Source organism: Sinocyclocheilus grahami, unplaced genomic scaffold, assembly GCF_001515645.1.
Source record: "Sinocyclocheilus grahami isolate Dianchi unplaced genomic scaffold, SAMN03320097.WGS_v1.1 scaffold1086.1, whole genome shotgun sequence".
NCBI lineage: Eukaryota > Metazoa > Chordata > Actinopteri > Cypriniformes > Cyprinidae > Sinocyclocheilus > Sinocyclocheilus grahami.
This window is the reverse complement of record NW_015506265.1, coordinates 304717-330639: the sequence shown is the minus strand read 5'-3', so window position 1 is coordinate 330639 and position 25923 is coordinate 304717. Positions and strand designations below refer to the sequence as shown.

At 36.9% G+C, this 25923-nt stretch overlaps 1 protein-coding gene across 2 annotated transcripts in view; it reads right to left on the bottom strand.

Moving 5' to 3' along the window:
* kcnab1a (potassium voltage-gated channel subfamily A regulatory beta subunit 1a) overlaps positions 1-25923 on the bottom strand; it is a 130553-nt gene that overhangs the window by 14622 nt on the left and 90008 nt on the right. For both annotated transcript variants that reach the window (XM_016252075.1, XM_016252076.1), the window contains exons 4-8: positions 15247-15326; positions 15120-15164; positions 11437-11481; positions 8206-8249; positions 4620-4706 (exon numbers count right to left, since the gene is read on the bottom strand). In XM_016252075.1, coding sequence (XP_016107561.1) covers positions 4620-4706; positions 8206-8249; positions 11437-11481; positions 15120-15164; positions 15247-15326 — 301 coding nt within the window. The remainder of the gene's footprint in view (positions 1-4619; positions 4707-8205; positions 8250-11436; positions 11482-15119; positions 15165-15246; positions 15327-25923) is intronic.

The following is a 25923-nucleotide window of genomic DNA, read 5'->3' as shown; positions in this document are numbered from 1 at the left end:
GCAGGCCAGTGTCTCTTCAACAGGGGGCATCTTTCCATCACCATTCTCACGCATCCCCTCGATGTTGACATAACTAGTATGCTGGAATCTGTGGATACGGGATGAGAATGGATTTTTCCAAGCCTTCTCGATCTCCACACAAAGATTGGGAATGAATGGAAGGCTCACCTGAGCTGGAGGGCTATGGCTAGAAAGAAAACGCTCATCGAGGCAGCCTCGATGCATCACTTTCTTTGTCCGCTTCCATGGCAAGTCAAGCCTCGACGTGGCACGATCCATAACCTCAAGCAGCTCATCATACGGGGGGCAGAAGGGGTTAAGTTCAAGCCGGGGCACAGTATAATGTGGTTATCTGAGAAGGACACAATATAAATCATCTGTCCAACAACTGCAAACAGATCCACACTATACACTTCCTATAAACAAAAGGAAATTACTGATAGGGAGAAATTTCCCGTCAGGTCCTTTCCATGTTCTCACCGCGACCGCAATGCGCAGCATGCATTCAGCTCCCGCCCAAACGCTAGATTACCTCAGAAATCAAGCGAGAACAGAAAGCGCTGCCGCGAATGCGTCGCTATTCCCTCGGGAGGCGAATACACTCATGCAAATGCTATCTACCAACTCGGGTAAATGGTGAAATACTCACCTCAACCTCAGTAGTCCCGCTAATGCATCACGATGAGCCGTCTCCTCGTGAGACGAGCGCGTTCAATTCATGCTTATCCTTCACAAGAAATAAGCAATGAATGCAACTCCTTCGAGAGCTGAACGCGCTTGCTCTTCACCACACACACACACAGCACACGAGCCGTGTGAAACTGCAAATATCAGAGCAAAGCCTCTGGCGAGAGAACATGCACTCCTAGTCGTGTTTAGCTTAACACTAACATAAACAAACGGTCAGTGAAGACGAAGAAGAGGATGACGTGTTATCCCGGCACCCTTTTATACTATGATCGCACAGGGTAATGACGTCATAGGCTGTCGCCGGCCAATGTTATTGTCATTTTTAGATGTATGCTTTAGACACCGGTCACGCTGAAGGCGTTCCCCATAGCGACCTCTAGAGGACGCAGTTCGAAGGTCCCTCGTAAGGGAACTTTTTATTTCAGATAAATGCTGATCTTAGGATCTTTCTATTCATCAAAGAATCCTGAAAAAAATGTATTCAACTGTTTTAAAATTGTATAATAATAATAATTAAAAAAGGTTCCTTGAGCAGCAAATCAGCATAAAAGAATGATCACACTCAGCTTTGATCACAGCAATAAATTACATTTTAAAATATATTGAAATACAAAACCGTTATTTTAAATAGTAAAACAATATTTCACAACATTACTGCTTTTGCTGTACTTTGGATCAAATAAATGCAGGCTTGGTGAACAAAAGAGACTTCTTTAAAAACATTAAAAATCTTACTGTTCAAACACTTTTGACTGGTAGGTTATATATTAGAAATGTTATATTGCAATGTTATTATATATATGATAATCATAATCTGCCCTTGTAGTAACAGTTTGTGCAAAAACGAATAAAACACGTGATTATTTAAGCTGGAAAATGATGCATGCCAAGTTAGTACGTGAAGAGTTTTTTTTTTTTTTACAAAACATAAAACATAAAGAACTACAAATGTTTAATTTCAAGTTCTACAGCTTCTTGCAGTGATATACTAAAACATATTTCAGATGAGACACCATAAAGTGATTTTGTAGGGTTTCTAATCAGGCACTGAATGAGCACTCATTTAAAATAATTTTAGCCAGTGGAATTGATTTAGGTTCCTATAGGCATCAATGAGTGAACTGAACTGGTAGGTTTGCAATAAATTACCTTTCAGTTTGTAACAAATAAAAAATTTTTGTTTGGGGAAGATGTAACAACTGTGATGGGAAGTAAGATTTGGCAGGCACTGTATTAGATTCTCTTGAGTCTGAGTGAGAAGTGATGGAGCGAAAGCTGAAAAGCTTGTTAAAGTAGAGAGGTCTGGAACAAATGGCTGAGTCAGGGTAACCTTGGCATCCAGAGCAGAGCTTTGAAATATTACTAAGTCCTGAATGCTACATAACAGAACAGCTCTAAGCGGTACATACATTACCAGAGGGGCATACCGATCCCCCTTAACAAGAGAATATTGATTGAGCTTAAGAAAAGAGAGGGACTATGAAAATCTTTCTCTTTCGAAAATCTCCTTTTTGGCTCTACAAGGTGCTATGAGATTTTGCTCACAGCAAGCCCGAATGCCATAAAATGCTTTACACTTATACAGTGTTTCTGATTGGCTAAAGAGTGGCTTTTTTGCCATTTATGGAGTTTAGGGCGGCCACATATACATTATGATTTCTCAGGACACCTATTTCAGTGATATCTGCTTATGCAAGGCATTTTTAAAAAGGGCTAAAAAGAGGCAATACAACTTGCCTAGCATATTTAAATGCTAGGCTAAGCAGACCTAAAAATTGGCTTGAATTCCTTCATGGTTGTCTCCAAATCCTGAAACTTTGCTCAAGTATAAGAAACTAATGCTTCTAGCTTTGCAGGGACAATGTAATTCATAAGTCACTGCCTTTTCTCATTGCAGTTGTATGTTGTACTTCAGCACTGCCAATAGAGGTGCTGCAGGGGGGTTAGTGTAAATTCAAGATTATTCTGATTATTTGGTCAATTTTCTCTTTTAGATCAAATAATGTCATGGTAGTGCAACTGCTTGAAGACAGTCTTGTTCAAATGAATCAAACTGCTGTTGCTGCAACAGTAAAGCAAGAATGCAAATCAAGTATATTCCACAAAAACTTGCAATGCGTTCACATCTGTTTCTGGCTTTACACTTTGTTATTGATCAGAAGAAAAACCTTTCATGTTTTCCATCTTCCTCTACTACTATCTATTCTTCTCTCTTCTCTGCGTGTTTTTAAGCATATGTCTGGAGATAATAGAATGGATAAACGAAAGAGAGGAGCTGTTGTTACAACAGCTGGTAATTTCTTTGTGAGTACTGAAGGTCAAAGAGGCTGGCTCACTTCTCTTTCTTCTTCTCATTTTTGCTCTTCTGAGAATAAAACTGTCAATTTAAAAAAATGGCATCAGCAGCAGATACTCATTTTAATGAACTATCCTCACATTTTCTCCAAATCACTCTTGGTGCAGTTGCTTCTCTCCGTCTCCTCTTATTTAGTAACCGGTTTATACTGTTCAAGAGATTTTGCTATCCTGTGGTTTGTACCAAAAGCACATTATTAAACAGTAGATTCGATTTTCAGGCTGACTGCACTTGAAGCTTTGGGCAGTACAAAGCTTTAACAGCAGCGTGGTAGCCTGCTGGCTGCATTGCGTACTTTGGGTTGAAGTAAGAAGTCTGGTTATTCAGAATTATTACCGTGATGGCACCCCGGGGACTGCACTTAATCGTAACCCTGTTATCACGAATACATCTTTCAGAGAACTTAGACCTCAGATGGATGTGCCTGCAGGACACCAACCCTTTTAGTCTGACACACTCGTTCTTTTCTACATGGCTTTTGATTGAGTATTGTGATCGCTAACTTCTCAGCACTTTCCAAAGAGTTTCCCAAAGTGCTTTGGTGAAGGTCAAGAAAATTAATTTGAGAGGAAACTTGTATGAATGACTAAACCTACCAAAGTCTACTAAAGTCTTGAAAATGTACCCCAAACTAATTCAAGCACTATACCATTCAAAAGTTTGGGGTCAGCACAATTTTTTGTTCAATAATACTTGTATTTAGGAGGAATACATTAAATTGATCAAAGGTGATACTGAAGACACTGAATTAATAATGCTACAAAAGATTTCTATTTCTAAAAGCAGTATAGAATTAGAATGATTTCTGAAGAGTCATGTAACTGGAGAAATGAAACATTCTTTGCCATCACAGGAATACAATTTTTAAAATACACTGAGAATAGAAAATAGTAATTTTAAATTGTAATAATATTTCACAATATTACGGTTTTACTGTATTTTTTTATCAAATAAATGCAGCATTGGTGAGCATAGAAGACTTTGAAAAACATTAAAAAATCTTACCACCCTTGTGAAAAAAATATATACTAAAATGTATTTGAAATACATTTATTTCATGCTAAGTATACTGCAAATCCGTTTACATATTTATCCTGCAATTGTACTTTTGGTATATTAAACTAAATATTTTAAACTTTAAATATTTTTGGTATATTAAGTCTGCTAAATTGGAACAACTAATTATGTACTTAATGCACTTCAATTGTGTGGAAGTAGTGCTAAACTAAATATACTGAAGTATATTTTATTGTGCTAAAGTGGAACTACTGCAAGTATACATCAGGTAAACTTTAAATATATTGCATTTAAAGACCAAAATTATTCAAAGATCATACATTCCTCATCAATAGTGACATTAATCACATTTTAGGCTTAATAATATGAAATACACATTGTACTCAAGTAGCCTAGTACTCCTGATAAAGTTGAATTATATATTTTTTATATCAGTAAGTCTTAAGTGATATGTCAGTAAATATGTTAATATATTTGAACTATACTTAGTATGAAAGAAATGTATTTTAAATATATTACTTTTTTACTAAGGCAACCCCAACATTTTTAAACTTACCCTCCATCGGTGTGTTGCTATCAGGCCGGTTGGCGAAGACCACATCTACATATTCCAGCTGCATCCTCTGCAAGGAGCCCTTAAGACCTGAAAGATCAGATGTATATTGTGAGTCAGTCTGGGTATTTGTTTGTCTTTCCTTTCAAAAAAGAAATCTGTTAGTGTTTATCCTCCAATGTAGCATTATTAGTTATACAAGAGGGAAAGGTTAGTGCTAATTAAAAAGTGGCATGCTCTGACAGACAAGAGTTTGTTGAGGACTCTTCATATCATGAAGAATGTCAAGCCCTCATAACATCAGAACAAACTTTCCCCACTTAATCAAGCTCCGCAGACGAGGGACACCCAGCTGCGTGAGTCTGGTGGACTGTGTAGTAATCAAGTGTGTCCTGAACAGGGCCCCAGGGCTCGTTCATTCTTTGTGTCTCTGTCTTTAATTCGGCAGAGTGCTGGATTGATCGTCAAGCGTAATGAAGAGTGTTTGGGACTGGATTCCCTCCTGTGTCCACCTCTAGAGGTTCACTCTGACAGGGTCAGCATCTTGAGGTCAGATGAGGCTTTACAGTCAAGAAATGATGGTGGTTGTCAGCAGTTTGAGACATAGTGAGCCAAAGAGAGATATGCGATTGATCAATTATATAGTGCAAAGTAACACAACAATGTCAGCATAACTGACAACATCCTATCTTTCCCATGATACCCCAGTGTAGAATAATTCTGTTTATTTCAACACAACTAAGCTATTGCTCTATGCTCTCTTTCTCAAAATGTGCATGTGTGACTGGTTAGATCAATTTAAGAAAAATAAATCTACATTATCATTCAAAAGATTGGGGTCTGTTGGGTTTTTATGTTTTTGAAAGTCTCTTATTCATACCAGGGCTGAATTTATATGATGAAAATACAGTAAAACAGTAAAAAATATTGTGAAATATTATATAATTTTTTCTATATTTGTAAAAATTTAATTTATTCCTATAATGGCAAAGCTTTTTTTTCAGCAGCCATTACTCCAGTTTTAATGTCACACGATCCTTCAGAAATCATTATAATATGCTGAATTGGTGCTCAAGATATATTTTTGGTCAATGCTGCTTTAATATTTTTGTGGAAACCGCAATACTTTTTTCCAGTATTATTTGATGAATATAAAGTTTAAACAGTATTTACCTGAAAAATAAATCTTTAGAAATCTTTTTCTTTAAATTAATCCTTAATACCTTTAAAATATATGTCTTTATGGTCCCAAACTTTTGAACTGTAGTTTAAATGCACAAAGCAACTACTTTTTACATTTGCATCAAAGACAAATAATAGTATCCAAGATAAAGAGTTGGAAAACAAATCTTTAAAAAATGTAGTTTAAGTTCTTAGAAATTTACTCTTAGAAATGAACTCAGGTACCATACATATGGTTTTGAAAACTATTTTTGACAAAAGTATAAATTTATAAAAATGTCATAAAGTGTGAACACCATGTAAAAATAAAATTTTCCTCACACCTTGAAAACGTGTACAAATCTTAATCATTATCAATAAAAAAGGTGTTAAATATATTTTTCGAGGTAGAAGTTTTTTAACATGTTTTAGCCTACTTAATATCAAATTATACATACTCATCTTCATCACAAAAGAAGTCAGTATATGTATGAACTGCATTTTTTTGTGTATTTTTTAATAACTTAACTGTCATCCTCTGACATAAGTTCACATGGTTGTGGGGAAGGGCTGTCATTTAATTTCACAGGGCCACACACACAAGATCTGTATATTTATACAATATTTAACAATATCTATATATACTGAGAGACAGACTGTGTGTCTAAACCTACATTATGTGCCAAAAATGTGCCTCAAATTCCCAGTCCATCCTTATCTGCATGGATATGTGTGTCTGCTTTGCAGCCTGACCAGACCAATGACTGAATCAAATCTAGTGATGTAAATATAATACGGGTGGCTTGTTCACAGACATGTTCCAAATGCAGGGAGCTGCAGGTGGGCGAGAGCCATCTGTATCCTGAGCTCTATGTTTGTAAAATAGGTATCTGGCCCCAAACTTGCTGGCATGGAAGAAAAATAAGGGCCAGTGTGGAACGGCACACACAACCAATCATTCATCCTCCCTGTAACCCTGAATATCTAGGCCAGGTGTGGGAATTATTTCCGTACTTTCACACCAAATGTAACTCTGACCCTACTGAGAGCATCTACTGTATGCATTAAAACATAACTAGTTTTTCAAGCAAGCAGTTCACCACAAATAAAAGGGTCTCATTATTTACTTAAAGGGATAGTTCACCCAACAATAAAAAATTTGTCATTAATTTCTCACCCTCATGTCGTTCCAAACCTGTAAGAACTTCGGAACACAAATTAAGATATTTTTTGATGCATTCCGAGAGCTCTCTCCTCACTGAGAGAGCATCACTGAATTCAATGATGAACTGCCTTTAACTGAAAATTGAGTGTTTACTATTGTCCTTTGGCATTATTGACACACTGTTTTCCTATTTAATACTGTAAAGCTGCTTTGACAGAATCTGCATTTTTAAAATAGCTATATAAATAAAGGTGACTTAAGTTGACTTGACTCTCTGACCCTCGCATAGACAGCAAGGATCCTAACACGATCACGGTCCAGAAACGTAGTAAGGACATTGTTAAAATAATCCATGTGACATCAGTGGTTCAACTGTAATTTTACGAAGCTACGAGAATACTTTTTGTACGCAAAGAAAATTACTTTATTCAACAATTTGTCTCCTCCGCATCACACTGGCGCCATTTTGGAGAGTATCACATACGTAAACAATGTATGCAACGTACGTACGTGGATATGTTGTTTACGCTTTGATCTGAACGTAAACAACGTATCCACGTACATACGTTGCATACATTGTTTACGTATGTGATACTCTCCAAAATGGCACCAGGGTGATGCGGAGGACACTAATTACTGAATAAAGTCATTATTTTTGTTCTATGTTTCTGAGCCTTGATCTTGTTAGGATCCTTGCTGTCTATGGGAGGGTCAGAGAGCACTCGGAATTCATCAAACATATCTTAATTTGTGTTCTGAAGATGAACAAAGGCCTTACGACATGAGGGTGAGTAATTCATGACAGAATTTTCATTTTTGGGTGAACTATCCCTTTAATTTTCATTATGCTTTTAAAAGTTTCTTCCTACATCTTATAGGTTGAACCATTGTTTTGATGCAAGCACGGTATGCTGAAATGTAACATTACAATTCAAGGTGCCTGTTGGAGATGAAATTCAGTCAGGGGAAAATTATGCACATGATGTTCATTTTTGGCTTGATACTGTGCATTGTGTGTTCAGTTACTGATGTTGTTAAGCAAGTCATTTCCATCTACATTGTCTTTAGTCCTTCCAACTGTTAGTTCTGCCTGCCAGAGCAACACTAACACTAAACCCACCCAATCAATGCCCACCGAGGAGCCGAACATGTCACACAGATACACACACACACACACACACACACACACACACACACACACACAAGCACACAAGCTGTGATCACAGAGTGAGAGTATTTAAAAAGTGAATGTGTGCACTTCACCTTCAATAATGTGTTTCCTAGAAAGGCCTCGTTCTGTCTCGGCTCTGTGGCGAAAAAGAGACACACAAAGAGACAGATGTATGTCAGAAAGCAACATTTCAGACAGAGCTAAGTTCAGTCTAGCATATAAGACATGTCCTCCTTCTGCCAGAGATTCTTGCTCATCTTTTTTCTTTTTCAAACTGGCCCTTTTGGATGTTAATTTTTTAACTTCAAATAAAACCCTGGCATATTTAAATTCTGCTTAGTATTCATGAGAGGGGATTTGTGGGGAAATGGGACAGGCCTTTTCTTTAGTCTTATCAAGCTTCGCAGCTGCACTTTGCTCACTTACTTCCAGAATATTTACTCATACAGAAAACGCGTGCTCAGCACTTGACCTAAACAGAGATTTGTAATTGCATTTATGAAATATGTGAATCCACGGATGTCTGCGTTAAATGTGCTGCCCTTTAGAATGTGCAACAGTGTGAGGGTTATGAAATTAAAGTTGTCATGTGTAGCAAATTAGCTCAAAAGGGAAATGTATATAAATAATTACATTACAATTATTTATATCAGCTGCCAGTAACTGTAGCAGAATTAAATTGCCATCAACCAATCTGTTCATCCAGTGAACATTCAGTGTAAGTTCATATCAACTCTAAGAAAGGATATTTTTGTGGCCACAGAAAATATCTTTCCTACAGTATTAAAGGGGTGGTTGATTGCGATTTCACTTTTTAACGTTAGTTAGTGTGTATTGTTGCTGTTTGAGCATAAACAATATCTGCAAAGTTGCAGCGCTGAAAGTTCAATGCAAATGGAGATATCGTCTTTTAAAATTCTGGCTGTTTGATGGCTACAAAAACAGCGCGTAGGGACTCCAACGAGCTACTTCCTGGGTTTGAGACATCACAAACCCTGATAAACCCCGCCCCTGGGAACATGCAATAAAGGGGCCATGTTGCGCTGCTTTAGAGAAGAGGAAGAGAAAACTAGGGGTGCACGTAAAAATCTATTCATATATAAATCGTGATTCTGTCTTCTAACGATTCTAATGGATTCACAAGTTTCAAAATCAATGTTCTAAAGCAGCGGTTCTTAATACTGTTCCTCACGTCGCCCTGCTGTGCACGCACTCTGCATCTCTCTCTCTCTCTCTCTCTCTCTCTCTCTCTCAATCTCTCATTCAGATCACCAGCTCAGCTCAAACAATTAACTATACCATTTATACACTTATTTTCACATAACTATGAGAAGCGTTATACATGGACGCATGCGGTTCCCGTACTGTATTAAAGCTTTAATCAGGATAAAACCGTATATTGAAAGCTTACATAAGCAGTTGCATTTACAAATAACAGCATATCTAAAAGTATGAGACAACAACAAACAAAAAACATACCATTAAGAGCCGTGCTTTCACAGGTTCTGCGCGATCCTCTTCACTAATATCCTCTGCATCTCAATCGGGCTCAAATTGTTAAGCAATATAGACGACGCCATTGTTTACAATACAACCGGAGCACATGCCGCTGAGGTGAGGGGTGGGATGTTTAGACGCGTACTAGAGGCGATTTAGCCAATCACAACACACTGGACTAGCTAACCAATCAGTGCCCATCCCATATTTCTGAGGGAGGGGCTTCATAAAAGCAAGAAATGATCAGCGCATTTAGAGGAGAAGGGACAGAGCGGTGTAGAATAAAGGTAAATTATGTGAAAAATAATGCTTAAAAAAAAAGAAGCATTAACACATGTTAGACTGCACCCCATAAACACAATCAAGCCTAGAAAAAAAACAGTCAACCACCCCTTTAATGCATTAGAACATGTAGCTAGATCAGAATCATAACGGGACATTATTCACAAGCAGTTACAGGATCAGAAACTCATGTAATAAGTTTATTAGCTAAGCACTGACACACATAACTAATCTAAACAAACAGACATACAATCACTCATACATAGGGGAAGGGCAAGTGAGACTGGATGGACATTAGAGAAACAAGAAAATGCAGCTTTGGAAAAGGAGACAGTAAACCTTTGAGTGAAACCATCAGCGCCGTTTTACAACAGGGTCTATTGCTTATACTAATCCTCTGTTTCGTTTAGTTAAATGGACGATACTTGCATTGCCTTGGTCGTTGACGAGTGTACGGATGAAAGTCTTGATGGTTTCACGTGATCACGTTCTTCCGGGTTTGAAGAGTGATGAAATTCAAAGATGCTCTAACTCTATGGTGATTGGGAGTTTCTTCCCAGTGGAAATTGAAGTAGAGCTAAGAGAGACATCAGCTGAGATCCTAGGATCGTTGGTGAATGTAAAGACAAGGCCGAAGCCTGGCACAAACTTAAGGGTTCCAGAAGAGTTCTAGCTCACATCCTCATCTTCTCAGAATCTAACAGAAACACAGACTGAGCTGTGTCGAGGTCTGCCAGGTGCGGCAGACTTAGCAACCAGAAGACGGGAAGGTGATGAGAGACGAGTGAACAGACTAAAAAAAGGCAGCGGGTCACTGAAGTGAGGCCTTTTAAGTTCTGTGGAGGTCACACCTCTCGGGGGTCAAAGAGCCAATGGTGACTTGCACTTTTGGAGGGAACGTTTATGACTCTTTGTCTTAGAGCATGGTATTTTGCGTATGTAATTCGATTGGGTGTTGATGTAAAAACTACAAAAAATTCTTAGAACAATAATATGTTGCATGAGAATCAACATATAATACAAAGTGTAATTTAGATCATCAGAAGAAGAATTCAAAAAGACCAAACATCATATAGATGAGGTTATATGGACTAGTAATCTATCATAACACATGCATAAAACACAATTTGTATTTGTAAAATACAAAAGACAATATATAAGAAAAGTAATGGTATACACAATGACCTGAGGATATGTGTGTACATTCACAGAAAGGTTTTTCTATGAATTAATTAGAGAAGAGTCCGTTTTTATGGGCATTTTGTGTCTTTCCTAAGGGGGAATGGATTGAGAGTTGCTCTGCCCGCATTCCTTTGAACAATAAAACTAGTGTTATCAGATGATTTGTCTGTTCTGCCTTTTTGAGGTGTTAGTTGCATTTCGGGGGAAGGGTCCACAGACCCTCATAGTTGCCTTGTTGGTGGAGTGAGGGTGTGTTAGGGATTTTTTGTTAAATATAAGAAATAATTGTGTGTCTTATTGGTCCAAACGGTACACATGACATGACGTGACACCCACAATGAGCAAAATGACAGTTGACTCACTTTCCACCCCAGTAGAGCTTTGTGGTAATAACCAGACTGGATCGCCTTCAAAAACGAAAGGAGGAGAGAAGGAAAAGTGCGTTAGAATTTGCACATACATATTCCATATTCAATTTAAATCAAGGAAAAAGCTGATTAACATGTGCAGTTATAATCAAACAGCAGTTTTTTTGTGTGTGTGTGTAGTCAATCTACAGTTTTTGGAATTCTGAAAAGAAATTAGTTTTCACAAAAATATTAGGCAGCACAACTCTTTTCAACATTGATCACAATGAGACTGAGAACTGGAGTAATGGCTGCTGAAAATTCAGCTTTGCAATTACAGGGTTTCTGCAGGATTTTTGAGCTCAAATTTAAGACTTTTAAAGAACTTTTTTTTAAGACCTGCACAAATAAAATTAATACCATATGAGCAGGGTAGAGCAATGTCTAGTAACATATTAAACTGTAATACGACTGCAGAAAGCATGATTTACAGTTCGGATACAAGTTTTCACAAAAACAAAAAGCTTTACAAAATGATACATTTCACATTTCAACCTTTAAACCATTTTTAAGAACATGGATGAGTCAAAAGTATTAATTTAAACAATTATTATTAATAAATTATTATATTAAATAACATAAATACATTTTACTGTTTAGATTTTTATAATACATTATCTTCTTAACGATCCACCAGTTCACATTTACAGCCATGTGTGTTGGCAGAGTGTTTGCAAGATATGGGTCGTTTTTCATATTGGTCTGAACAAAAACAACAGGCTTATTGATAATGCACAATCAATCTCTGCCAGCAGGTGACACTTTAGGAACGGCAGAAATATAACTGTTTCCCCGGGAACGGCAGTACACAAAGCAACGCAGCACCGGACTGTGCAGCTCTCATATTTATGTAATGACATCTTTTGAAGTTTAATCGTCACATTAAGCTATATCGCAATTCTGGTCTTTCCATCCCCAAATTTAAGACCTCTTGAAACCATAATTTAACACTTTCTTCTACAATTGAAGACTTTTTATGGCCTTAAATTTGATACAACTACATTTAAGACTTTTTAAGGACCCGCGGGAATCCTGAATTACCTGTACAAGAATAAATTGCATTTTAAAATATATTGAAATAGAAAAGAGTTCTAACAATATTTCAGCAAAGTTTTTACTGTATTTTTGATCGAATAAATGCATTAAAAAACTAAACAAGAATCCTACATTAAATCTTCCATGCTATATTAATTTAATTTGTCTGTAGAATAAAAACAGTGCTAATGTACCATATGCTGCAACGCAGTTTTGGTGTTACCCCTAATTAAATTTAATAGGAAGCAGTAACACCCCTGACATGAAAATTTGTGATAATGATTTCATTTTATCAATGCATTTTTTTCCCAGTTCATCATGCAATTTTATAACAATATCAGTTTGCAGTTTTTATTACTTTATTTGTGCCAAAAAAAATTATATGAGGAGTTGAGTACATTGTAGTTTGATTTTTAATGTAAATATATATATTACCAACCCCAAACGGTAATGAATATGACATTTTTATGCAAATATGCAAAGGTCAAATTTTAAAAAGACAAAGCCAGACAGATATCGAATGGCTTCTGTCTATGTTGGGCAGTTAATCACTTGTTCATTGGTCTCATGACTTCATCAAACAGGAAGCAGACTGTTGAGGCAGAACTGCAGAGATAGTGATGCTATTGCTCAGTGATGATACATGTGTAACCTTCGCCTGTTGCTGTTTTGGCAGTAATCTGCAGGTCTCTCAGAGTCACTCTCATCTGCATTGTAAATGGGTGTAAATGAGGTTTCACTGGTGTGAACTCTTGCTGTGTCCTTCATTCTCGAAGAGCTGCCCTCTAAATTTTGGCCTTACAAAATAATTAAGATTTTAAACAAGAAAGCTTGGGCTGTGAAATTGAACAGAAATATTAGGCCAGATGTCATATTATAAGTGAATTCAATGGCTTTGTGTTTCACACCCATTTGTCACTGTGTAGCAAATGAGCAGCTGGTGTAAAAACACATGAACTTACCATCATCTCCACAGATGGAATGAGTTGGTGAAAAAGATGATGAAAAGAAAGAGAATGAAAAAAAAAGCTGGCGGGGAGAAACTGGGTTATGGGGGAAATGGGGAATGGGACAGGAATTAGAATATTGGAGAGAGAGATAGAAAGAATGAACTGGGAAGATATAAAAGATTGAGTAGGAAAGTAAACTGATGAAAGAAGAAGAGAGGGCAAAATAGTCCCTCAGCGTACCGTCTCTGCTCTGTTCATTAAAACTGTGAATCTCAGGGGTCACTTCACCTTTAATGTATATCCATCAAACATTTACAGAAGAGATCCATATAGACGAGCTCTTGAATTTTGATTGGGGGTCATGTGATATTCATGTATGTTCCCTGCAGAGGGAACAGAATCACGTGGTCCTTCAAAATTATGCTAAAATTTGAAGAAATTCTCAAGAAATGCTGCATTTTCTATTATTTATCAATGTTGAAAACAGTTGTGCTGCTTAATATTTGATACATTAATACATTATATATTTTATTCTGTACTTTTCTGAACAATAGCCAATTCAAAAGAACATTTATTTGAAGGATTTAAAAAAACATTAAAACTGTTTTACTTTAACATGTGATTAATTCAATGCATCGTTGCTGAATAAAATATTAAATCTTAAACTGACCCAAAACTTTTGAACCGCAGTGTATACTAACTGTAAATTTCAGTATGTTTCCATTACTAAAAAAATCTTGCAAACTTATTGCCACAGAAGAATCTAGTTAATGTTGCTCAATATATTTAAACTTAACCAGTAGCCAGTTTATGAAAACTTCAATATACTAAGTAACCTTAACAAGATCTTTCCGAGGCAATACGTTTGCAAGATTTTTTAAGTGTTAACAAATTTAGAGTATGTTTCCCATTATTCAATGCACTTGCAGAGGAGGTGAATTAACTGGAAATAATATAATTATTATATATTTGATAATACTTATTTTCTTTTTCCTAACTAACTGATAGAATTGTCAAGAGTTAATACACTTTTTATTTCCCAGATGATAACTTATTGCTGCCTTCATGTACTTGGGAATTATTGTCAGCATAAGTTGCATGTTGTACATTGATGCCCCCTCAAATCATAGTTACGACTGGAAACAAACTGCATATAGTTTCCAATACAATTAAAAAATAGCAGGTTAACAAGTACTCTGTTTTCAACTATTCATTTCTAACTCTTTCCCTCACTACATAGCTAATGTGAAAAACTGCTGTGAATCTCGCAGTGAATAATAAATCTCACTTCATGTGACAAATCAGATGAGTAATTTTTCATAGTTTTCATAGTCAGCAAAAGCACTGTCATTCCAGAAGTCATGGTGATCACAGTGGGTCTCATCTGTTGCTATGGCAACAGCCATCACCAGGATGCACTCGTCTGGTGGCATTGATTAAGTGATACAAACTGAGCAAGATCATAGTGATCAAAGTCTTCATCAAAAGTGTGTGTGAGTAATGACACGTAACCCATGCCAGAGCCAGCAGGTACACAACAACTGCAAAGGGATTAAAAGCTCCAGTTCCACTCATTTTTTTTTTGTTTGTACCTCCTTTATCTTGTATTACAGCTGCACAGGTGTGCTTGACACACATACAAATCAACTGTACCTCCAACCCTTCTTTTTGATGATGTTTCCCAGTATGACTTCAGCTCTATAACAGACAGAGATGTTAATAATGACTCATGGAGTAAAGTGAATTATGGGTAATCTTGCTGATGCTGAGTCATACTCACTTTCCAGAAGCATACACCTCTGCGGTGTCAAAAAGGTTTACCCCGCTCTCATACGCTATAGTCATCAGCTGCTCCGCCACCTGGAAGACACGCAAACACATATAAAAATAGAGATAGAAGGGTCAACCTATATGAACCATCACCGTAAATGTATAGTTATTTTATTGCCATTTATTTTTTTACTCCAAATTTCTCAGATTTTATAAACAATCAAGGAAGCAAGTGTGGTGCAATATAATATATGTATGTGTGTGTGTGTGTGTGTGTGTACAGCTCTGGAAAAAATTAAGAGACCACACCAAATTTTTCAACTGCTTGCACACAAAATCTTTACTTGTCACACAATTTCTGACACCTGACACTCAAACATCAAAACCATACACCAAATCTGCAAAACCATACACTAATTATGAGCCTTTGACTCAGTTTTCAATTTCATAAAACATTTTTTGCAAAACACAACACACAATTCTCGATGTAACACACAAAAATCTAGCAGGAAGTATCTTGATTAACTTTTTCAAATACAGCCAATCAAAATGGCACACTAATTGATCAGTGCCTCACAGTGCCACACCAACCAATCAAGGCTTTAGAATAGGCCGATAAATACACATCTACACAACTACCCATGGTTGATGTATTTCTTGTGTTTCTTACTGTGAAATACTGTATTCACAACCCAGCCTGGTCTCATATTTATACATAGGTATTGATACGTAACATTTACAAGCACAAAACATACATTTTTGTACGTTTTTATTGATGCTAAAACGTACAAAATTTGACTTATTTCAACGTTTAAAATGTACAAATTGCTTCGTATTTTTAGCTAAAAAGCGAAAAATATTTACGTATCTTTTATATCACTAAGATATTCGTATCAATGCATTTTTATCATTATATCAATAAGTGATTTAGATTTTTAGACCCCTTAGCCTACCTCCAAACCTTAACCTACCCATTTTATAGCGAATGTGCATTTTTAAATAATTTTATCAATATGCGATTTAGATTTTTAGACCCCTTAACCTACCTCCAAACCTTAACCTACCCATTTTATAGCGAATATAAAAGGATAAAACGCAATTAACTCAAATATGCAGGAAAATAACCATTTTAGTAACAATATAGCATTAAAAATATGTTTATAGTCGCTAATCCCACTCCTACCTCTAAACCTAAACATAACTGTTTCTGTACAGTATAAGAAAAACATGACAGACAGATAAAAGCAATTACAATCATTAATTTATTACAAAAATGTCAAACTCAGTGCCAAAAGTAATCCAAATGACGTTGTGTTGCAGCTGCAGTCCTCTCTGGTGGAATTTAAGTTGTTAATCGCAGCAAATATTATCCAGATTATTTTCCCTATCCACTCCGCGAAGGCGCGCAGACATCATTCAAACACACACCTCACCGGCATGTCACAATCTGTGACGACACAGGCGAGAGCCAATGAGCATTCGATTTTTCTGCCGTAAAACCTGTCGTTTGAAGCGGCAACATTTGAATTTGTAAAGAGTGTGTCAGTCAGTCAGGCTTTGGTGCTTACGGTCACTGGACTCACTGCTCGGGATGGAGATGAAGATCACCGAATAAAGGCTTGGATTTGGGTAGGGATGGGCGATACCAAATATTTTCTTTCCGATCCGATGCCAAGTATTTTCAAGACAATATCGATACCGATACTCCAATGAAATACTTTTATGAGTGATTTTATATTGTTTTTTTGATAGCCATCATTATTAATATTAAATAAACTGCAATAGACATGATTCTTTTTTACATTTATTTAAAAAATACTGAACATTATTAATCAAATAAACATAGGCTAAATAACACTGTACATAACAAAAACGTAACACGTCACACAAATCTTTTTCAACAATTGTCACAATGTTTCCACATTTCTTCCCTTTATGGGTTTTTGAGATGAAACAAGTGAATGTTGACATTCTCCTCTTAAGCACCAGGGATGTCTGTGAGGCTAGAAACACTTCAAATTATTTAAATGTCAAATCAGCTGAACTTCAGGTTGAATCTTACATTTAAGTTGCAATCTTCATTTGTGCATACTGATATACACAGCAAGCCTGTGTAAACCATGAAAACTGGTTTATAGGTTTTTGTGAAGGAACAAGAGAATGTTGACATTTTTCCCCTTTAGCCTGTTTCCTCTTTGACTGCCTTTGAGAAAATTCCCTCAAAAGGAACAGATGATGCAGTGATCCCAAGATATTTTTTTTGCTAGTTTGCTGAGAGCTGGGAAGGTTTGCTCATGATCTCTCCACCAAACTAATGGCCCTTGGTTTCGGGGAACTACTTTCTCCTCAGCATAGCGACACATTTTAATTATAGAATCACTGCTTATTGATTGTTGCTGTTGTGCTGAACCTGGAAGTCAAAATCCTCCCATATGCCTCTGTTAAGGATTTGGGTGTTTCCTTTTATACTATTTAGTTTTCCAATTTTTTGATATTCTTTAAGTGATTTATTACGTTGTCCATTTTTGAATGTGTATTATGTTTAATTGTTGGATTCTGGGGTTTTTATTAGTTTATAAGTTTTGTGGTAACGAAGTCTTTTATTTTGACATTCATCCATGTAAGCGGATATTACGGTGTGCTTAAAAGCGTTCTAGTAAGGAGTGCAGCTAAGACGCACATGGTTGATTCATTCAAAGGTATACGGTTAAAGAGAACTTCAAGGATTTAGCTCCTGGTTTGGATGGAGACTAAGGTAAAATATTGACTTTGTTATCTGTACTGTTTGGATTTCTTTTATGTAGTAATGGTTATTTGTTTGTATGATGTTAGGCATGTTAAATCGTTGTTGTATTTGATGTATGTTTGTTTCAAGGTTTATTTATATTATGTTTTGTTTTTTGTTTTTTATACAAAGCTCTTACGGTGATTCATGGTGTCTTATGGCTTTTAAACGGAGATTACTACAAATGACGGATCTTTAATAAAGCTCATTGTGAATCATCAGTTGAAGAGTCCAACATTTCGTAAATCAGGGAGCTACAGCCTCCTTTAGATGTAGCTGATGCAGTACGTGGGGCCACTGGAGGAGTCACTGATGAGGAACAGCTTGCTGTAGGTACTGACACAGACCTTAGGACAGATGTTGAGGTAGCTTCTGGTGCAGCAGCTAACTCAGATGTGGCCAAGTGGACATCCTGCATTTCAGATAGGAGTTGCTTTTTCACTGCTTCTACATGATCTTTGTCACGAAATGCCAGGTGCTTAAACCTCATGTCAAGAAAGGTGCTGGCAGCGAGGCTATGTATGGTTTCAACCCCACGGAATCTGCGCTGACATTGCTGTGCCAGTTCTGTGGCAAATGAGCAACCTTGACGCTCACTGGCAGCAGTTGCTCTAAGAAGCAGTGATATGGGCGGAATGACCTTTGAGATAGAAATGTGTTTTTCTGCTGATACTTCACGTGTTGCCTCCTCAAAAAGGTTTCAAGGCCTCAATGGTCAGGTGGATAACAGACCGCTCTTCATTTTTAAAGCACAGGTCACTCTTCCCAAATAGAAGGAGGGCTGTTGTAACTGAATCAATTTGTTCATGTAGCCTCTCCAACATGTAGAAAGTTGAATTCCACCTGGTTTCAACTGAAATAATCAGTTTATGTTCTGTCACCTTCAGTTGCTTTTGGATCCGTTTAAGCTTCTCTGTGGATTTTGTGCTGTGGTGGAAAAAGGATACAATGCTTCTGCATTTTTCCAGCAGGTGAAAGATCTCAGGAGATGCTTTTATTGCATCTTTGACCACTGAGTTTAATGTATGGGCAAAACATGGATAATGATTCCACCCAGCCTAATGCACTGCAGAAACCATATTCACACCATTGTCTGTGACAACTGCAAGCACCTTTTGGGTTATGCCCCATTCTTCAGCTATTCTTTTCAGCTCTGCACTAATATTGTCAGCTGTATGCTGTGCACTGAAATGGCAGGTTTCTAACACAAATTCCTGCATTTGCCAGTTGTTATTGAAATGACAGGACACAGTTAGATATGCCTCTGTGGACCTTGAGGTCCACATATCCGTTGTGAGTATCACGTGGTTTTCATTTTGTAATGTTGCCATTACTTTAGCTTTACAGTCTTCATACATGTTGTTTATTGTACCCTCCGTCAGCTTTTTCCGGCTAGGGATTTGGCAACGTGGATCAAGAGTCTTGACAAATGCAATAAATCCTCTGTCTTCTACCACTGAGATCAGCTGGAGGTCCCTCACAATCATCTCTCCTATGCTTCTTGTAATTGCCCATGCTCTCTGAGAGTCATCTATGAAATATAATACACACACACACATATACAGTATATATATATATATATATGTATATATACAGTAGTCAAAATTTTAAATGGATCAAAAAAGTTAATTAAAGTTGTCCTAAGACAAGAACGCATTTTGGTTTTCGGTTTAGGACAACTTTGATGAAAGGTTTTGATCCACTTAAAATGTTGACTACTGTATATATACTGTATGTTCTTAAAGCTGTGTTGCAGGCATTAATAATTTAAAATGATAGTGAATCTCTCCCAGGTATTTAAAGTTAAGTTTTAATTTATATAAATAATATATAAATTTCATTAAGAATATCCACCAGATACCAGGTAACAGAAATAAATATAGGCTAAAAAAAGTATAAAATGCTTTAATAAATATCCTACTGTTTAAACTAAAATGTCCAGTTTAAATCTTTATACTCATATGCAGTCTAATATTCTGCTCCCCATGAAATACTGTAATATCTTCATATTTGAAATTGTTTTTTGACAAATGTCACATGAAGCTTCATCATTGTTAACTGGAGTGAAATAACTCCAGATTATGCTTCTTTTTCTTTCAGTCATGACCACAGCCATGCACTCAAGTCCCTTTTTAAACCTGCGCTGTGTGTGCTTTCACAGAGTGAGCGAACGCCGTCTTGACAAGCGAAGATACAGCGGAAGAAGATATAGTTCATATTGCCATTCCTATTTAAAGGGGTCCAATTATGCTCTTTTACAAAGTCTTGATTTTGTTTTGGGGGTGTACTAGAACATGCTCTCATGCTTGGTGGTTCGAAAAACGCATTATTTTTCAAATAATTTACATTATTACAATACCTTTCTCCTCAGCCTGCCACAAACGGCTCGATTAGTTCCGGGTTTGATGAAGGTCCGCCTTCCGAAAAACAAAATGTGTTGTGATTGGTTAGCTGTCCCAGTACGTTGTGATTGGCGAACAGCTTAGACGGTGTTTCAGTACTGCCACGCCCTTTCACGCATCTTTCAACAAAAGCTTTTGAGAATCCGGCACTGTACTCACTTGTGTTGTAGAAGCTGTCCAAAATTAAAAAAGTGAAAAAGCATAATAGGACCCCTTTAAGTAAACGCTGTACTACTTATTAAAATATTCTAAATTGTTCTAAAATGTTCTCGTTTAAAAAAAAACCATAGGATCGATACTTCTATTTGAGAATCGATCCTTTTGATACAATGCCAGTATCGAAAATATCGATACTTTAGGATCGATCCGCCCATCCCTAGATTTGGGTCTGTTCATCGCAGTCATATGGATTCTGAAGTTTTGGATTACAGCGCACAAATAAAATTGTTTCATTTCATAATTGTGTTGCGTTTTTGATGTATTTTATAGTTCTGTTGTCAGTCACAGCACGTCGAAGAAAACGCCTTTTGTGGCCCATGGCAAACAAAGTAGACATTACATGACAAGTAAAGGTTAAACGATTGCAGAAATGTTGTTTATTTTAAGGATTTAATGTGAAGTATTGTTTAACATTATGTAGGCCTATTCTTAAAAACGAGCTGGCAGCAGAAATCACACAGAACAGAACGAAAGTGAATGAGTAAACAGTTTAATAATGCAACTGAAAACATAAAGTCATTTGTAGCGTCTGGACCACTCAAACACACAATAAATATTTTGTTAGCTAGATTTAACAAATACTATGTAACACCCCAGGAAGCCGAACAGGCCCCTGGTTCCATGGTAACCCTGACACCCGATACATTTACGACCTCCTGGAATTTAGGTGAAGAAAATCGCTTCCTTGCCCATAGGGAAAATCCACAAGGGAAGGACTTTTCTTTGCTAATTAATTAATAGGAAAACCTTTCTTTGAATGAACACACATGATCCTTCAGGTCATTGGGTATATTATTGTCATCGTGTATTTTGTCTTTGAAATTGTATACTGTTATGCAGGCTTATAATCGAAACACACTCCTGTCAGCTTACATATATATAACTCTATCATGTTTAGTATCTATGAATTCGTATTCGGATGATCTAATTGAGAGTGTATATTGTATGTTTACACCTATGCAACATATTAGTGTTCTAAGAGTCTTTAATAATTTTTATACAAGTTTCATATGCAAATTACCATGCTTTCAAACAAAGGGCCATAAAAATGCCCCAGTATCTCAGAACTCCCACTTGAGATTCCGGACTTCCTCATTGGACAAGCCCATCTTGAGAGGCGTGAATCTTTGCAGGCTTTAAAGGCCGCACTTCATGTGACGGTGGTTTGTTTGATGTCAGAGGATGTGAGAAAAACGCTCCCGGAAACCCTAAGCTCGTGCCAGGCTTCGGCCTTGTCCTTTCCATTCATCAAGATCCTCTGACTCAAAACTGGTTCTTTTCATCGACCCAAATTCAGCAAAGATCAACTGGAAACCTTAAGATTGCAACTTTACGTTAACCGTTGTTCATGTGAACTCAAAGACAGCCTGATGCTTTGTTTATAGACTATTTGTGGGTGGCTGTTTGTTGTTTCACCTATCAATTTGTGTCGATAAAGTATAATAGGATAAATCCTGTATAGTGATCTATCCTATATGCTTGCATAAAGCAAGTAGTGCAAGTAAGGCTCCCCCAAAGTCCATGGTATAGTTCGAACACTGCATAGGAGCTCATGAAAGAAGAGCTTTAGGTTTTGAATAACTGTGTGTATATGATAGATTCAAAAATATAACATTATGGCAAAGGTGTTTGCAACACAAGACAAATGTTTGCTTTTGAGGTGAGATATTTTGAATGCAGTGCTTCATTTTGCAAGTGATATAAGGCATTTTGTGTGTGCAATTCTTGGATTTGTGTGTAAAGTTTTGAAAAAAAGGCAAAGTTTTGAAAATGTGTGTAAGCAGATGAAAAATAAACTGTAAATCAGCATCTCTACATGTATGGCAGCCATTCAATTCCAGTGTCTGTTGAATTCCAAAACAGGCACACCTTGTTCTACTTAATGAAGTACTGATTAGGTGATCACTTCAACTAAATTTTATTTACGAGGAAAAGTATAAAAACCACTGCTGTAGTCATCACTAGGGCAAGCTATATCCAATAGGATGAGATGGATGGCAAAATCAGTGCTAGAAGTTCCTCAAAAGTAATTGGAATCACATAATAACTATTTGGAGTGAGGAAAAGAAAGGTTCAATTCTGGCTTTGCTTGTAGAGGCATACAGTGAGAGTCAGGTTGCTTCCATCCTTAAAGATTTCAAAGACTGCGGTTCATAAGAACAAGGTCAAGCTGCAGACATTGGGCACAACAAAGCTACAGACCGGCAAAGGGCAAAAATGTCTCTCCATTGACCAGGATGACCGCCAAGTCATTTAAATGTCACTCCACAACCGTAGGATGACATCGAGTGACCTACAAAAAGAATGGCAAATGGCAGCTGGGGTGAAGTGCACGGCGAGGATGGTTTGAAACAGGCTCCTAGAGGCAGGGAAAGCTAGGAAAAGCCCTTCATCAGTGAGAAGCAAAGAAGAGCCAGGCTGAGGTTTGCAAAAGACCATAAGGATTGGACCGTAGAGGACTAGAGTAAGGTCATCTTCTCTAATGAGTACAATTTTCAGCTTTTTTTCAGCCCCACATCTGGTCGTCTAATAGTTAGATGGAGACCTGGAGAGGCCTACAAACCGCAGTATCTCACAGACACTATGCAATATGGTGGAGGATTGGTGATGATCTGGGGGTGCTTCAGCAAGACTGGTGTCAGGCACATTTGGCTTTGTGAAGGGTGCATGAATCAAGCAATGTACACGGTCATCCTGAAAGAAAACTTGCTTCCTTCTGCTCTGACAATGTTCCCCAACTCAGAGGATTGTTTTTTTCCAGCAGGACAATGCTCCATGCCACACAGGTCAATCAAGGTGAGGATGGAGGACCACTAGATCAAGACCCTGTCATGGCCAGCCCAATCTCCAGACCTGAACCTCATTGAATACCTCTGTAATGTGATGAAGAGGAAGATGGTTAAAAGCCATCAAACAAAGCTGAGCTGCTTGAATTTTTGTGCCAGGAGCAGCATAGTCACCCAACAGCAATGTGAAAGACTGATGGAGAGCATGCTCAGATGCATGAAAGCTGTGATTAAAAATCAGCATTATTCAACCAAATATTGATTTCTGAACTCTTCCTAAGTTAAAACATTAGTATTGTGTTGTTTAAAAAATGAATATGAAGTTGTTTTCTTTGCATTATTTGAGGTCTGAAAACATAGCATCTTTTATTTATTTATTTATTTTCCCCAGTTGTAATTTTCTGTGAATAAATGCTCTAAATTACAATGTGGAATTTAGAAGAAATGTTGCCAGTAGTTTATAGAATAAAACAAAAATTGTCATTGTATTCAAAAACATACAGTTAGGTACATATACTGTGTAGCGAATTTAGCTCACAACAGGAAATATGAATAATTAACCATAACTAATTATGATTAATTATTAATATTTTAGATCCACTGGATTTTCATAATTTCGGCTCTGTATGCCACCAGAACAGAATTAAAATGAAACAATCATGATGAAATTGAAGTGCAGACTTTAAGCTTTAATTCAAGATATTGAACAAAAATATAACATAAAATGCTTAGGAATTACAAACATTTCAATACACAGTCCCCCCATTTTCAGGGGCTCAAATGTAATTGGACAAATAAATATAATCATAAATAAAATGTAATTTTTTTTATATTTTGTTTAGAATCCTTTGCAATGACTGCCTTAAGTCTGGAACTCATGGACATCGCCAAAGACTGGGTTTCCTCCTTTGTGATGCTTTACCAGGCCTTTACTGCAGCTGACTTCAGTTATTGTTTATTTGTGGGTCTTTCTGCCTTTAGTTTAGTCTTCAGCAAGTAAAATGCATGCTCATGCTCCTGAAATCAGGAGATTGACTTGGCCATTGCAGAATATTCCCCTTTTTTTAGCTTTAAAAACTCCTGGGTTGCTTTTGCTGTATGTTTTGGGTAATTGTCTACTTGTATTATGAAGTACTGTCCAATCAACTTTGCTCCATTTGACTGAATCTAGGCAGACAGTATATCCCTATACACTTCAGAATTCTTCTGACTGCTTCTGTCCTCTGTCACGTCATCACTAAACACCAGCAACCCAGAGCTACTGGAAGCCATGCATGCTCATGCCATCACACTGCTCCACCATGTTTCACAGATGATGTTGTATGCTTTGGATCATGAGCTGTTCCAAGCCTTCTCCATACTTTTTTCTTCCCGTCATTCTGGTACAGGTGCATCTTAATTTCAGCCGTCCAAAGAATGCTTTTCCAGAAATGGTCTGACTTTTTTAGATGATGAGCTGTTCAAGTCTAATCTGGCCTTGTTTGCACCTTGTGGTGAACCCTCTGTATTTGTTCTCGTGAAGTCTTCTCTTGATTGTAGACTTTGACAGTGATACACTTACCTCCTGGAGAGTGTTCTTCACTTGGCTGGATGTTATGAAAGGGTCTTTCTTTACCATGGAGAGGATCAGATTCATCTGATCATCCACCACTGTTGTCCTCTGTGGACGTCCAGGCCTTTTTTATGTTGCTGAGCTCACCAGTGCATTCTTTTTTTTCTCGGAATGTGCCAAACTTTTGATTTGGCCAGTCCTAATGTTTCCTGCTATCTCTCTGATGGATTTGTTTTGTTTTTGAAGCCTAACAGAGGCAGACAGTAGTGAAGTATTTTTTACTTAACTCAAGTAAATTTAAAAAGTATCTGTAGTTTATCAGTTTTTCAAGAGTGCTTTCTTTGGAAAACTTTATTTCACTACATTCCAAACCATAATGTCATACTTTTTACTGCACTTCATTTCATAAATAAAAGTTGTTGTTTGTTTTACCTTTAATACTTAAGAACATTAAAAATGTAGTACTTTCTTGTACTCAAGTAAATCTTTGAAAGTAATAGATTTCTAATGTAATTAAGTATTAAATTATATTTAATATGAAACGTAGTGCAGTAAAAAGTACAATATTATGCTTTGAAATGTTGTGAAGTAAAGTTTTCTAAAGAAAAACACTGATAAAGTACAGACACCTGAAAAGTACTTTTACAGCAGAGTAAAAATACTTCACTACTGTCCGCCTCTGCCAAACAATTGTTTGTTTCACTTGTATGGAGAGCTGTTGCTCTGACCATGTGATGTGGGTTCAGAGCAACAGCTCTCCATACAAGTGAAACAAACAATTGTTTGGCAGAGGCGGACAGTAGTGAAGTATTTTTACTCTGCTGTAAAAGTACTTTTCAGATGTCTGTACTTTTATCAGTGTTTTTCTTTAGAAAACTTTACTTCACAACATTTCAAAGCATAATATTGTACTTTTTACTGCACTACGTTTCATATTAAATAT